General features: G+C 37.4%; 1 protein-coding gene across 1 annotated transcript; it reads right to left on the bottom strand.

The window, feature by feature from the left end:
- Nucleotides 1–5,456: 5,456 nt before the first annotated feature.
- On the bottom strand, nucleotides 5,457–13,907 carry NAA11 (N-alpha-acetyltransferase 11, NatA catalytic subunit). The gene is made up of 2 exons (XM_023222587.2): nucleotides 13,025–13,907; nucleotides 5,457–5,593 (listed from the first exon to the last, which is right to left on the bottom strand). The coding sequence occupies exon 1, from the start codon at nucleotides 13,724–13,726 to the stop codon at nucleotides 13,037–13,039; it is 690 nt and encodes a 229-aa protein (XP_023078355.1). The 5' UTR covers nucleotides 13,727–13,907; the 3' UTR covers nucleotides 5,457–5,593; nucleotides 13,025–13,036.
- Between the last annotated feature and the right edge of the window lie 1,681 nt (nucleotides 13,908–15,588).

The raw sequence follows: 15,588 nt of genomic DNA, 5'->3' as shown, positions 1-15,588 counted from the left end.
TCAAAAAAAAAAAAAAGAATAATCACATTATAGTTAATAAAACTCTTTGGCTATATGGACTTTATTATGATTTGGGGAAAAATTGAAATAGATTTTTTTCCTAATGTACTTTTATTTTCATATTACATATGGTGATTTTATTTTTCGTGGGCAGGGTTCAGTTAGATCAGAAATGTGAAATCGCATTCAGTCCTCTCCAAACAGAGCCAGGAAATGGCAATCATTTCCAACTTCAGTCCAAAGATGAAGAGGAAGGAGGGGGTTTATCTTCACTGAGAATGGGAGGGGAAGATTGTATATTTTTAAAATATGCAATAGTCACGCAAATCAGATAAAATGGCCCATTAAAAACACATTTTCAGCTTTTCAGGAATTTTTTTTTTTTTTTTTTTTTTTTTTTTTTGAGACGGAGTCTCGCTCTGCCACCCAGGCTGGAGCCAGTGGCCGGATCTCAGCTCACTGCAAGCTCCGCCTCCCGGGTTTATGCCATTCTCCTGCCTCAGCCTCCGGAGTAGCTGGGACTACAGGCGCCCGCCATGTCGCCCGGCTAGTTTTTTGTATTTTTAGTAGAGACGGGGTTTCACCATGTTAGCCAGGATGGTCTCGATCTCCTGACCTCGTGATCCGCCCGTCTCGGCCTCCCAAAGTGCTGGGATTACAGGCTTGAGCCACCGCGCCCGGCCGAGTCTTTTCTTTTTAAATGAATGTATAGAAAGTTGGCTTGCTATATTTACAGGAATTCACCTTCTCCGTATTTTACTCCTTAAAATATCCACATACATGCATATATTTGTCATTGCTTGACACAGTTATTGTTTGATGATAAATTCTCTGAAACACTAGTTCTTTCCTGGACCATTACAGATGAAACAAAAAAAAGATCAGTTACTCTATACCAGTTTAAATTGAGGGGTAAAACTGTCTAAAAAGTAAACACGTTCACAGTAACATTTTTCTTCTTACAAATTACAATGCAGTTGTTTTTTACACTAACTCATTACACAATAACCCTAAAAGCACAAAAGTTATTTTTATCTCTATTTTGTAAATGAGAAAACTGATGTGCCAGAGGATATCCAGGTGGTAAAAAGCCAAACTAGGACTAAAATTTCAGCTGTTGGACTCCTCACTCTGTGATTTCTCACTCTATTGAACCACCACTTGTGAAAATCGCTCAACTCGCTAAGGACTGTGTTCTCTAGGTAAGCTTCCATAAAATGCAGTTGAGGTGATGACAACATTCCAAAGGTGTGAAATCTATCTTAATTTTGGTTAGGAAAGCAATATATGTATGATTTAAAATGAAAAGTTTTTTTTTCCCCAGAACTTCACAAAATGTAATTCCCATGCCCTAATAAGGAAACATGGTGTTTAAATAACCCTTCAAGTGCACCTCAAGGAAATGATCTTTCTAGATTTCAAAAGAAACATTCATGTCTAGGAGAAAGTATTAATATAAAAAAGGACCTTGATAAGTCACTTAGTCTGTTTCATTGGATTTTGGCTGGGTACTGTGTTCTTAGAAGTTCTAACTCAAGCTGCCCAGATGGTGATGGGATATGAGAAGCTAATGACATGCATGGAAGGACATGTGGTTCCAGACATGCTAGGTGTCTGGTTCCTAACAAGGCACTGCAGTTATTTGAGATTTTTGTTCCGGAAACAAAATGGGGACAAATTTCATAGTGTCATTTGTGAATGTTCTCATCTTTCAGGCTTTTGCTGTATACCGCCATTGCCAAGTTGTAGCTATGGTTTGCTTGAAAAGAAAGGAGGAGTAGGAAAGCAATGACCAAAAAAGCCCTAAAAAATAACACACACGATCTCACATTTATGTAAAATACTTATGGAAGAATCTGTGTCAAATGTTCACATTTATGTACTTTAAAAATATTTTTAATTTATAAATTATTTTTAGAACAGTTTTAAGTTACAGAAAGTGAGCAGAGTTACCATATACCACCTCACCCTTTCCCATATGTTTTATAATAAACACAAATTTCTTTTATCTGCTCTGAATTATTTGCTTCTTTTGATGAATTAATTTGTCTGGAGAGTATTACCATGGAAAAAAGCTCCCTTCACATTATCTTCATGAAGAATTCAATGCCTTGTACTGATCAGTGATTTTCAGATGACAGTGTGCAAAACAATCACTTGCAGGGTTGTTAAAAATACAGGACTGATTTTGTAAGTCTGAGCCAGAGACAAAGAAACTGCATTTTTAACATAGCACCCAGGTGATTCTGATTCAATAAGCATATGAACTATACTTTGAGAAACAATGGGCTAGAAATTCTTATCTCTGGATGGAAAATCTCTATTAGATCACCTGAACCCACACATAGGTCTGCTACTCCTTAAAATTAAAAAAAAAAAAAAGACTCAGTAGTCTTTTTCAAATCCTGTCAAATGTTGTCAGCATGGAAAACAATTTGTGTCTGAGCTAATTTATCAACCAATTAACACAATAAATTGAGAGAAGTGGAATTTTTAAAAATCTCATACACCATCCACTTGCCTAGAAGCCAATGAGGCAAAATTGTTATATCAAAGCATCCTAACAGATAAAATGTTGATTATCGATATTATATATATATATACATACACACATACTTTTTTGCTGTACACATTTTTAACGAACTTTTTATTGAAATTATTAGGCCATCAAGACACAATCTCAAAGACAAACAGGATTTATGTAAATGTATATTTAAGAAGGGGAATCTGAATTATTTAGGGTCTAATCCATTATAAAATGACCTAATGGATAGTCACAGGTGTTTTGGACCCCAGTTCAAGAGTTGGAGATGAGCTTTAAGACCCTTACTAGTCGAAGTGTGGTTCCCGGACCAGCAACATGAGTAAAGTAGGAATTAGTTAGAAATGCAGATACTCAGGCCCCACCAGACATACTGAAAAAAAGTCTGCATTTTTAACATAATACCCAAATGACTTAGCTGCACATAAAAAATAAAGAAAACTTTCCTTCCAGTGTTTCAGTCCAGAGATCCTTTCTAAATTTTCCTGGTTTTGGACTAATTCCCAGTGCTAGTCCCCATTTCTCCCATATATCCACACACCCCATTATTTTTATTTCAGATGGTCATCTCTTGCCTCTTGCTCTTATCTCCAAAGGGAAACCCACACAGACTCTAACTAGGAACTCACAGGCTTCATTCACAAGTTTTCTTCTTTTAACCAAAGAAAACTTAGCATCCTGATCAATATCTTTAAATAATCTGCTAGCAGACCTGAGCACATCCAGTTTATGTAAAGCTGCAAGTGAATAAAATATAGCTAGTACCAGGGTATTCACACCATTACTATCTTCCCTCCTTGCTTCAAAGCCTTGCTTTGCTCTCTCTAGGACTGTGCTTCAGTAAAAAGTAGTCAGTCCATTCAGAATAAAAAAAAAAAAAATCTCTTTTTCCTGTGTAAAAAGAACAATGCTATTACGAAAAAAATGGTGCCACACACTCCCACAATTTGTGTTTCAAAAAGCCATTGCTGCTGTAAAATCACCACTACTATCCTGGAACCATTATGAACATGCTAATCTATGCCCAAAGCAATATTAGTATTATTGTTTATTTTATTTTTATTATCTCAACAGGGATAGCCCAAACCAGATAGTGCTATAATTCTGCTTTCTCCTGGTATGAGACTGGGAAAGAAGATATAATGATAACAAAGAAATGCAGCCAATTATTTTAGTAAATAACACTGCAGAAGTCATATATCATTTCTCATTTGCCAATTGCTCCAACTCTTATCAAGTTACTAGAGACAGCAAGTCAATGTGCCTGGTGCTGGAGAAAAATCATTCAGGTAAGCTGAGGCTGCTCCTTCTGTTTCTCCATCTGCTAAGCTGTTAACACAAAGACATATTGACAAAAGCTCAAGGAAAACATGGAATATTTCATCAGTAAGATTATGCTGCCCTGGAGACAGATGTTAGAAGGTTGTAATATTTAAAAATAAAGAGATAAACACATGGTTGAGAGGAAAGAATAAAATAATTTAGCATGGAGATAGAAAATTAAAAAGAAAAAGGAAAAGACGGAAAGACAGATTGTATCATACTGTATTAGCACAAGAAATGGCAAATCCTTTCACGTAGGGAAAAACTTTTATATCTGCCTCAAGCAATCATTTACCATTAGGTAGACATTCTTAGAGTGCACTGGGGTAGATCTGTAAGAAGTGCTTAGCAGGGCTAATTATGATTACACAGAAAAGACTTACCTCTTGTCACCAGATAAAGTCCAGGCTTTGACTTAAATCCATAACACACCAGTTTTCATAAAAGTTTAAACATGAAAAATGTTATATACTTTGGTAATTCACATTGTGAACATCAAAACAATATTAAGTAATGATAACTCTGGATTTATCTGGTGACTTTTACTGCAGAGGTCAAAGTACTTTGTCTTCACTTATTTTTACTGGAGAAAAATAATAAAAGTAGATTATAATTGTAGGTTATATATTCACAATTGACATACAGTAGGCATGTATTAAGCAAACACATTTTTAAACAGCAGATTCTCCATTTTTGCTAAAATTTTAACACATAAATAAAATGCAAAGAGTAGGAACAGGAAAGTAGAAGGAACTCTGGCTTTGAATTCAAACAGAATTGGGTTCAGATCCTGGATATTTAATTCACTTCTCTGAGCTTTAGTTCCCTCATATGTAAAACAGGGATAATAATACCTACTTTACAGGGTTGCTGAGAGGGTTAAAGGGTTAAATATATTACTAATGAAGGCCCTGGCATTGTGTGTGAACACTGCAGGTACTCAATAAATGCCAAGTAACATCATCCCAAAAAACTAACACAAACAAGCATATTAGAGATTCCAATTTAATTACCGTTTGTCCTTCTCTTAAAATCTCCAAGTTCTGATTGTACAGTAGAAGCTCCTAACTTAATACCTTTTTCCACTGGGAAGGTGATGCCCTCCTCAAAAAAAAAAAAAAAAAAAAAAAGGTTGTGGGGGAATAGTATAAAGGAGGAGTTCCCAGAGAAAGGAAAAAGAAACAGAATACTTCTTCCAGGAAAGAGGAGGAAGGGGGCATAAGGTCTGACTGCATGGTCGTGACTACCTCACCTCCTCAAGGATGAAAACTCAGGTAAAATAATGGCAAAAAAAATATGGATGAAAACCCAGGTAAATAATGGTTAAAAAAAACAAAAACAAAAACAAAAACAAAAAACTGAAAGCTGGAAAGCTTTAAGAGTTTGCCCTGCTTCCTGTTCATCATTCTAAAAGGAGAAAAACTTGCAGGATAACCACACCCAACAGAGGACTACTACAAACACAATAAAATGGCAGTATGGTGTGAGTAGGCCAAGAAAGGTTCTGTAATGGCAGGTCTCAAACTTCGTTGGCTGTTGTGCAGCAGCTCTTATGTCCAGGTATTCCTTCATGATGCCAGCAGGATACGTGAAAGGTGGTTGTTTAGAGTTGAGAGTGAGAGCCATTCTGGTCACTGTGAGATGATCCCCACAGCAGACGCTGCAGAGCAGACAGACTAAACCAGGGTTCACAGGGTAGATGTGGTTGAGACATGAGGACCTGCAATGCTGTTGAAAAATGAGAAGAAAACAAATGAGAAAGGGAGAGCTATAAGCTCTGATAAGTCTGAAAGAATACTGGTTTAGTTAATGAAAGACTGAAATAGCAGATAAAGAAACCCAGTAACTAGTTTGGACTAGATATATCTCCATGGACGTCAGTGAGAATTCAGATGACTGCACAAAGGCCACACACAGATCTGGGGCTCTCTCCCCTCCCTGCCGTAAGAACACATGAACCTTTCCAGACATCTACAGGACGTTTCTGCCAGGAGAAAGGGACGGAAAGAACACCAAAAAACTGGGATTTACCACCAAAGAACCTATTTTAAAACTAAAGAAACTGCGATAATTTTGCTTGTCATCTTTAAATTCTATCCCATCCTACTCCACTCAAAAGAAAATTTATTCCAATTCTAAAGAAATGAAAGGCCTTTTTAGCTCTTGATAAGTTAGACGCAATGTGTCCTACTCTATAAGTCATATTTTCTTTCTGTGAGACCTGGACAGGAAACCCAAATAACCATTATGTTTCTTTATTCACAAATTAAAGTACCCTAATTACATCAGGTAAAAGGAAGTAGTATCATACATACATTATTTTTCTCTCCTTTAAAAAAATTATTATATAGGTAATTTGAGAGATCCATTCATTCATTCATTCATTCAATAAATATTTACTGAGTACCTTCCCATCTATCATATGCACAGAAGTAAATGAGATTGAGGTTGACTATTATGCACAGAGCAGTTAAAAAGCATTTTTGTACAAAATCATTGTTATAGAAAACTCTGTTGCCAGAATAACAAGTGAAGCCAGTTGCAAGAGGTAATATTATGTAAAATCTTATTTTTTAAAGTATATTTGTTATAACAAAAGAGATACAAGATATGGAGGAATAGGCCAGAAAGACTATCATCATTGCCTTTTTCATTTTGTTAATATAGGCATGCAAAAGAAGTTATATAAAAACATTATATAGCTGTTTTAGTTATCTCAGTAAATACTGCTTGAAAATTTTACGAAATTAAACTGAAGAAGTCAAATAACACTGTAATAAAGGCTACAGGACAGTTTGTTGTTTAAGAGTATAGGTATTTTTCATAAAGATTCCCTTTAAAATGTTAGTGTTGTAGTCCTTTTTTTGAGACAGGGTCTTGCTCAGTCACCCAGACTGGAGCACAGTGGTGCAGTCACGGCTCACAGGAGCCTCAAACTCCTGGGCACAAGTGATCCTCCACCCTCAGCCTCCTGAGTAGCTAGGACTATAAGCACTCACCAGTATACACAACCATGCTAGCTAATTTTTTTTAGTTTTTGTACAGACCAGGTCTTGCTATATTTTCAAGGATGGTCTTAAACTCCTGGCCTCATGTAATGCTCCCACCTTGGCCTCCAAAAATGCTGGGATGACAGGCATGAGCCACCGTGCCCAGCCCAAGCCCTTAATGTCTTAGCTTATTAAGTTCAAAGTTTTATATTACCAGGTTTTCTTAAAGGTGGGCTATGGAAGCCTGACAAATATAAGCTATTTGTCGATATGGTGTTATAAACATGAAAGAGAATATTATGGCTTTACTTTAAAAAAAATCCTATAATTTTCTAAAGATATTTATCTACAGAAATGGCATTGTAGAATATTTTCAGAAAGGCTTTTATGCTGGCTCTTTGAATCATTGCCCATTCAAAGAATTTTAAATATTCTATCTAACCTCCTGTACCATAAAAGCTCATTAGATTTCATATACAAGAGCACAGAGTACAAAATTTAGGAAAAACCTCTGCTTTTATCAGTTACTTCTGAAAAAGTTAGTATTTCAGTCATCCTACATCCTACATTTCAGTCATCATACACTGATTGAAAGGTGACATTGTTAGAGATTATAAATAATTCAACAAATGGCATCTATCTGATTAGTATTTCAAAACAATATTTTATCTCTTCCCAAACCTGTCTTTATCTTCATAGAGTGCAGTTGCATTTGAAATCTATGGTTTCTGGCATTTCTGGGGTAAGGTTATACTAGGAATTTACCAGACCTGTCAGTCTGTAGGTTTCTTCCATATTTCATTATATCATTACAGTTATAATTAGTTGTCTGGTAAAATTAAGAACAGTCTATTTCAGTGAATGCTCATGTGAATATTTAACAACTTTTTGTTAGAATGACAGCTTAGCAACACAAAGAATAAACCAGAAAGGGAGAGTCACTGAAGTAACCTTACTTAACTTAATGTTGCCAGCTCAATTGAAAACGCTAAGATTTTGCATTTTTTTCATTTTTGTTATTAATCATCAACCACATATTTCTTGTCAGGAGACAAGCAGAGGTTTGATGACATTCCTGCCTCAACCAGCATGTTTTGAACCTACCTGTCTTCATTGCTATGGCTCCCTAGAAACTCTGCCACTGACGAGCGTTGATTCAGCTGAATGCTTTGACATTTAGCTTGTCAGTGAAAGCTATTTTAATCATTAAGATGCATTTCCCTTCCAAGATTGCAAACTGTTGCTGCTCATACACAACATTTTATCATTTGATTACCATGGAGAAGAAGAGAACCTGAAAAGTTACTCTTCCTATCGATTACATTAACACCTACAATTTATGGACTATTTTACTGTGTGTGAGTTGTGCTTAGCAATTTACACAGATTGACTCATTTAATCCTCTCAATCATGGAGTCTGACCACCTGAGTTTGCATCCTTGTTTTCCACTTACTATCTGTGTAACATGCAGCCCTCTCTGTGATATGATTTCCTCAACCACAAAAGGGAGTAACAGTACCTACCTCACAGGATTATTATGAGGAATAAATGAAACACATCATTAACAGTGCTTAGAATTAATACCTGCAAAACAGTGCGTTTTCATAGGATTAAGAGTAATTTTTGTTACCATTTTTCAGATGAAATCAACCAGTTCTTCACCAACTGTCCTGCTCAGCATCACTTCTAACTCTGTCTCTGTTCCCAAATTCAAAAGTACAGAGAAAATGAAAAATATTTTTTTAGGACATTTTTCTATAGGTATTTGAACTCCAGCTCCACAGGAGGGAGCACCACAATTATAGAAGGATAGTACTTTTGCAGTATGAGCCTTTTAAATGTTTTTCCTGCTCTTTTTCTTCACTGTAGCCATTCCCCATTCAGGGAGCTAGACCTATGTGCTGGTGAATCCCCATTAAATGGGATGGAAGTGAAGATTTAGACAGTTTGGGGGACTTCAGAGGAGAGGGGCCATTTGTTGCAGGTTTTAATTAGTGGCATAATGGCAGCAAGATAACAGAATCCCATTGTTTTCCATGTCCAAGTTTGTGAAACAGCAGAAGAAATATATGTCAGGTGTTTATTTAGACAACCTCAGACAGCCTAACAGAGTTCCTTGGGCTATGTCATGGAGTGAGAGCAGCTGTATGATCCCATGCCCCTAACTGGGCATGGAAGCAAAACTTCTCATAGTCCAGAGTACCGCTAGGATGTTTCCTATTGTCGCAGATGCTATGCTGTGTTGTTACTGAACTCCTTCCTTTCCTGAGCACAAAGCTAAACTAAATATCATAGCCTTCCCTGCAGTTAGTTAAGCCTTGACTTTTAAAACCTTTATGAACCACTATATACATTCTCTTCTCTCATCTGCTAGTTGAATGTATATGAACCATTTGAAGGTCTTATGATTCTAGAAAAATGACAAGAGTCATTGGATTAGGAGTTCTTAACCTGGGATCTATTTACTAAAATGTAGGAGAACCATGACCTTGGACGTGGAACGAAAACAATTCTGTATTTTCATCAACTTCTAACTGAAATCTGGCAATTCTTTAAATTATGAACATGTTAGGAATCAATGCACAGTAGTATTAGCAATACTTGAGACTTTGTCACCAATAAAAATCATAGGTATTTTCATATCACATTATAGATACTTAAGGTATCTTAAATATCATTTATACTAAAATTTACTTCGAAATAATAGTAATTATTAGGCTATTCAATATGCCAACAAAAAGCACATATATTACAACAAAAATATTTTAAAAAGTTTGATAACTGTGTATCAATAAAATTGTTTTCCTTTGTAACCTGATATAATTTTTACATCTTTTAAAAACATTTTTCTGCTTCACCAGATTGCCAAAGGGGGCTACAGAAAATTAAGAATCCCCGTTCTAAATGGATCCCTGCATGATTCCATGGACCCTAGTCCATCTTTTTCCCTCCACTCCACATCGTCACCACACTGATGACCCACATTGTCATGATGTGAGAAATAAGCTTTTACTGGGTTAAGTTACGGAGATTTGGAAGTTAATTTTTAGAGCAATTAGCCTGTGCAGACTAATACTCATACACCCTTGCTACCAAAATGGTAAGAGACCTCTGGTTGGAAAACACCCAGAAGTGAATCCTGAGGATCAAAGATTGGATGCAGCCATTGAATATGTCTCAGCAGATAACAACTCAAAGAGTGTGAAGTTCAGTCCAGGAAACATTTCCTTCAACTTAGAAATAAAGTTCAATTACAGTATCATAAAGAAACAGTTCAATTATTCTTGAATTTGTATGCTGAAATTTATAACTGTGACACAACAATGAATTTTCTTATTTATTCTTTTTCTCTTCTTTTACTAGAGTGGCAGTTATTTTTGTTTCTCATAGCAGATGTTAAATGCTTTTGAATTCATCAAAGTTTTATAGGTGTATGTGTGTACATAATATATATAGTTACATATATGGCTTTATATATATAAAATATATGTGTATATATATGGTTTTAAAACAACCTCTGATTAGCTCTGTTCTCAGCTAGAGTTTAACACTGAAGAGAAGCAAGTAACTACAAAGATGAGATCAATACTGTGTTAAGTCCTACGAAGGAATTTGAAAGTCGAAATTTTTTAAAAACGGTTTGTTGATTCAAAGAGTCTTGATAGAACACTCCACGGTTTTCAAGACAGGTGTAAACTTGACAACGCTTTCTCAAGGCATCGAGTTTTGTTTAATTTCATCTTTTCCTTTAGACTGTTCTGCTGCCTTTATTTTAGCATTAGAACAAATGAATCAGTCATTGTGAAACTTTAAGGTTATTAAAAGTCAAATGCAAAACCTCCTCTGAGGACAGATTCTTTCTAATCACCAAAGACTTACTGTATCTAAATTTTTATAACCTACTGAACTGTAACTAAATTAAAATAAAACGGGATTAGTGTGCTATAGTTTGGGTTTTGCCATTAAAATGCAAAAAAAGTCCATTTATTCTTAAATGCTATATAATATAAACATCAGTTTGTTCTGATCACTTCTGTATACTTAGCTCCAAGCCTAATGTCTGACAAATAAATATTTTTATGAATGACTAATCAAATAGCACTTATTGAAATTATTTACAGAATACACTATTTATAACTAGATTTTGCCATGAGAAAGTTGCTGCCTTTCACACTATGTAAGGGTAAGGTGACTGGATTAAGATGTTAAAGCCTGTAAACTGCCAGTAGCTCACTGACCCTTGAAACTCCTAAGGTGATACAAAGTTCTTTGATGGAAGAAATACTGTGGTATTATATTATTACAATTAAGTTGTTTCTAACATACCAATCCTTTAAAACTTAAGTTTCAGTGGTTTTTTAGTATTAGCATAAGTGTGTATTAAGAAGTACAAGAGCTGGGCGCAGTGGCTCACGTCTGTAATAGCAGCACTTTGGGAGGCTGAGGCGGGCAGATAACAAGGACAGGAGTTCGAGACCAGCCTGGCCAATATGCTGAAACCCCGTCTCTACTAAAAATACAAAAATTAGGCTGGGCGCGGTGGCTGATGCCTGTATTCCCAGCACTTCGGGAGGCCAAGGCGGGTGGATCACGACAGGAGATCGAGACCATCCTGGCTAAGACACGGTGAAACCCTGTCTCTACTAAAACCACAATTAGCAGGGCTTGGTGGCGGGCGCCTGTAGTCCCAGCTACTCCGGAGGCTGAGGCAGGAGAATGGCCTGAATCCGGTAGGCGGAGGTTGCAGTGAGCCAAGATGGCGCCACTGCACTCCAGCCTGGACGACAGAGCTACACTCCATCTCAAAAAACAAACAAACAAACAAACACAAAAATTAGCCAGGCAAGGTGGCGGGCGCCTGGAGTCCCAGCTACTTGGGAGGCTGAGGCAAGAGAATCGCTTGAACCCAGGAGGCAGAGGTTGCAGTGAGCTGAGATCGCACCACTGCACTCCGGCCTGGGCGACAGAGCGAGACTCCGTCTCAAAAAAAAAAAAAAAAAAAAAAAGAGTTTTGGCTCTTTAATTTTTCATGTTAATTTTCACACATTCAAAATTGGAAATGGCACAAGGAAGCCCCTAAGTACCCATTTCCCAACCCAACAATAATTTTCATTCTTATTTCATTTTTCCCTCTTCCAATCTTGTTCTTTTTTTGCTAGATTATTTTAAAGGAAATCCTAGGCATCCTATTCTTTCAGCTATAATTATTTCTGTATGTATCTCTAACAGATAAGGACTTTCTAAACATAATAATACAATACCATTTAGCTCGTCTAATAAAATTATTTATAATTCCTTAATAGAATACAGTCCCTGTTCAAATTTTGCCTGATTATCTCAAAAATGTCTTATACATGTTTGTTTGAATCAGTATCCAAACAATGTCCGTAACAGTTGAGTTTAGTTAACGTATCTGTAAAGTTTAACAGAAAATGCTTCATCCTTTTTTTTTTTTCAGTGCCATTTATTTGTTGAAGAAACCAGGTCATTTGTTTTGCAAAAACCTCTAATTCTGGATTTGACTGTTTGCATCATGGTATAGTTTAACAAGTTCCTCTATTTTCTGTAAAACGGTAGTTAGATCTCCTAATTTTCTTTTGGAAAGAATATTGCATAGGTAGTAGTACTGTGCACTTCCTGTTGCATAAGGAGACAAGTATTTGTCTCCACGTTTAGTGAAGACGGACTACACTGAGTTCAAGTGTTGTCAGTCTGATCCATCACTACAAAGTGCTCCAACTTTTATCTAACGCTATTAGCCATTGATGACTCTTGGCTGGGTCCATTATTTCATCAAGAGTCGCAAAACGATGATTTTATATTTCTATCATTATTACTAACTGGAATTCCATAAAGAAAAAAATGCCTTCCATCAACTACGTGATTACCCTGAAATACAACTCATGCCCAGAAAGCAGGATAAATGCTTGTTTCTTCATTGAAATTAATCTACTTTCAGCATGAGTTGGTATCGTATTTCACTTTCAACAGCGTGCAATGAGTCTCCCTCAACTCACTCTAACTTCTCCCTAAGGTCACCAGGTGGTTTTTACCGTAAAACCTCACAGGGCCAGAATGGGATAAGACAGGATGGAATTGGGCAGGCCAAGGCGGGATGGATGCAGGGATTTAGGAGAGGGAGGTACTGGGTCAGGGAAGACAGAATACCTTAAGCATGCTCTAGGAGGTGGAATCCGAGCCTTCTGAGCTGTCTTGGACGTTGGTGCTCTCCACAGACTCCTTAGATTCTTTGCTGTCACTGCCACTTTCTTCGGTATCCGGGTTATTTTGCTGACAGGCCTCTTCAGAACCACAAAGTGTGCTGCCCTGTGTCTCCTGGTTCTCCCTGGAGCCCAGGACCACATACCCGCCCTTCTTCAGGTCCACTTGTCGTCTCAGCTCATCTGCCATCTGCGAGAGATCCCGCTTCATAGCATAAGCATCTTCCCCATCTGCATAGTATTTAGGTTCCACCTCACTAATCTGAAAGTTGAGGGTGTTAGAATAGAGGTGCAAGGCTGCCCGGTTACTCTTTCTGACATGCAGAGACACGTATTTGGCGTTAAAGTTCTCTATCATGGCCCTGGAGGCCTGGTCCATCAGCTTCTGGGCCAGGCCGAGGCGCCGGTGTGAACGCTTCACGGCCAGTGAGGTGATATGGCCATGCGGGACATCATCTGGGTCCTCCTCCATTTTGGCTAGGACATAGCCCACAATCTTCCCGTCCTCATCCTCAGCGATGTAAGAAAGCTGGGGCCAGGAAAGGCCATGATATAAATAGTATTTCATCTGGTAGTTCTCAGGAAGGCAAAGGAGGTTGCAGTGCTGCATATTCATCAGGTCGTCTGGCCGAGCGTTGCGGATGTTCATAATGGCGGCGGGTAGGGAGCCGGCTGGACAGCAGTGAACCCAGAAGAGGCTGTTGCCGACCTTAAGGGAGACTGTTTGCCTCAGGAATCCAGTCCACGGGGCTAATACTACCGGGCTGCATCTTGTGGAGGTCAGATGGCGGGAAGGCAGAACGAGCAGGAGATGGAAAAGATGGTGCTAAGCTGCGACTTTCAGAAGTGCGTCACTGATCCCAGCCAATGAGGTTTCACTTCATTGTGCGTCTGCGTGCGCAGGGGTTAGGGGGTGGGGAGAGAGGAGTTCATTGTGACCTCCTTTGTTTTAAATAAAGTGATCCATTGCAATTATTATTTTTATTCGTTTCAGTTTTAACTTTTTGATTTGGGTATATCTGAATAATTTTTCACAAACTGGAGAAACCCATATAACAGGAACTTAGAGGAAATAAAGAACATTGCATCCCAGAACCCCGCCTCCTGTCCCCTTCCAGTACCCGCTTCCAACGTCCCAAAAATAACGATTACCTAGACTTCTGACAGACGTTATATAAATGGAATCATAGTGCATGCAGTATTTTTGTGTCAGGTTTTTTCACTCAATCTTTGTAAGTTTCAGCCACCTCGTGTATAGCTGAGGGTTCTTTATATTCTTCCTTGTTTTTCTATTGCCTAAATATGTCACAATTTTTTTTTTTTTTTTTTTTTTATCAATTCTACTGTTACTGGCCATTTTGTCATTTCCAGTTTGGGAATAGTACCCTTAGGGTAGTTGAACATTCTAGACATGTCTTTAGTTGGAACAAATGCGTATTTATCTAGGACTAGAATTCCTGGGCCAGTGAATATAATGATGTTCAACTTTTATAAATACTGCCACTTTTTCAGAGCCGTTGCTCCACATTCTCAACAACATTTGCTATTTCCCCATTGTTTCTATTTTAGCCATTCTTTTGTAGCGGAAGAATTATTACGCTGTGGTTGTATTTGCATTGCACTGATGAGTAGTAAAGTTGAGCACTTTACATGCTTATTAGCCATACTGTATCCTCTTTTGTAAATGGCTCCTCAGATTTTTTTTGCTCATTTTTCTACTTGTGTGTCTTTTTCACATTAATTTTTCAGTTTTATCAAAAATATATTCTGGGTATAAGTCCTTTGTTAGATATATTTGTAATGAATATCATCCTTTCCTATTGGTTGATATTTCCCTTTCTTAATGGTGATTTTTGACACCAAGCATGAATTTTAATATAGTTCATTTTTTCCAGTTTTAAAATTTGGTTTCTAATGCTTTTTGTGTTCTGTTTAGTAAATCTTTGCCTACTCCATGGTGATTGACGCATTGTTTTATATTTTCTTCTAAGATTGTTAGTTTTAGATTTTATATTTAGATCTGCAATTAACTGAAATTTAGTTTTGTGTATGCTGTAAGGTATCGGTGGGCCCGATATTCTTTTCCTGTGTGGATATGCAATTCGAATAGCACCATTTACATCATTTTGTGAAAAAAGATTATCATCCTTTCTTCACATTACTGCATTGTTATCTTTGACATAAATCCTATGTTTTATTTCTAGATGCATTTAAAGATTTTAATGTCAGCTGGCTGTGGTTGTTCATGCCTGTAATCTCAGCTACTTGGGAGGCTGAGTCAGGAGGATCACTTGAGGCCAGGAGTTTAAGGCTATGGTGAACAATGACTGCATGACTGCACCCCAGCCTGGGTGACAGAACAAGAAGAAGAATAAGTAGTATGCCATCTAGATGAAGCAAGATTTGGGGCATTTAATAGTGCAAGAAAGCCACATTTTATTAGCACTACTTGCACAAATGGAATTATCTGTGTGTCTCGTACAAACTTTCTTCCCAGTTTCCTAGCAGACC

This window comes from Piliocolobus tephrosceles, chromosome 3 (assembly GCF_002776525.5).
Source record: "Piliocolobus tephrosceles isolate RC106 chromosome 3, ASM277652v3, whole genome shotgun sequence".
In the NCBI taxonomy this organism is placed as follows: domain Eukaryota; kingdom Metazoa; phylum Chordata; class Mammalia; order Primates; family Cercopithecidae; genus Piliocolobus; species Piliocolobus tephrosceles.
This window is presented reverse-complemented; position numbering and strand designations above follow the sequence as displayed.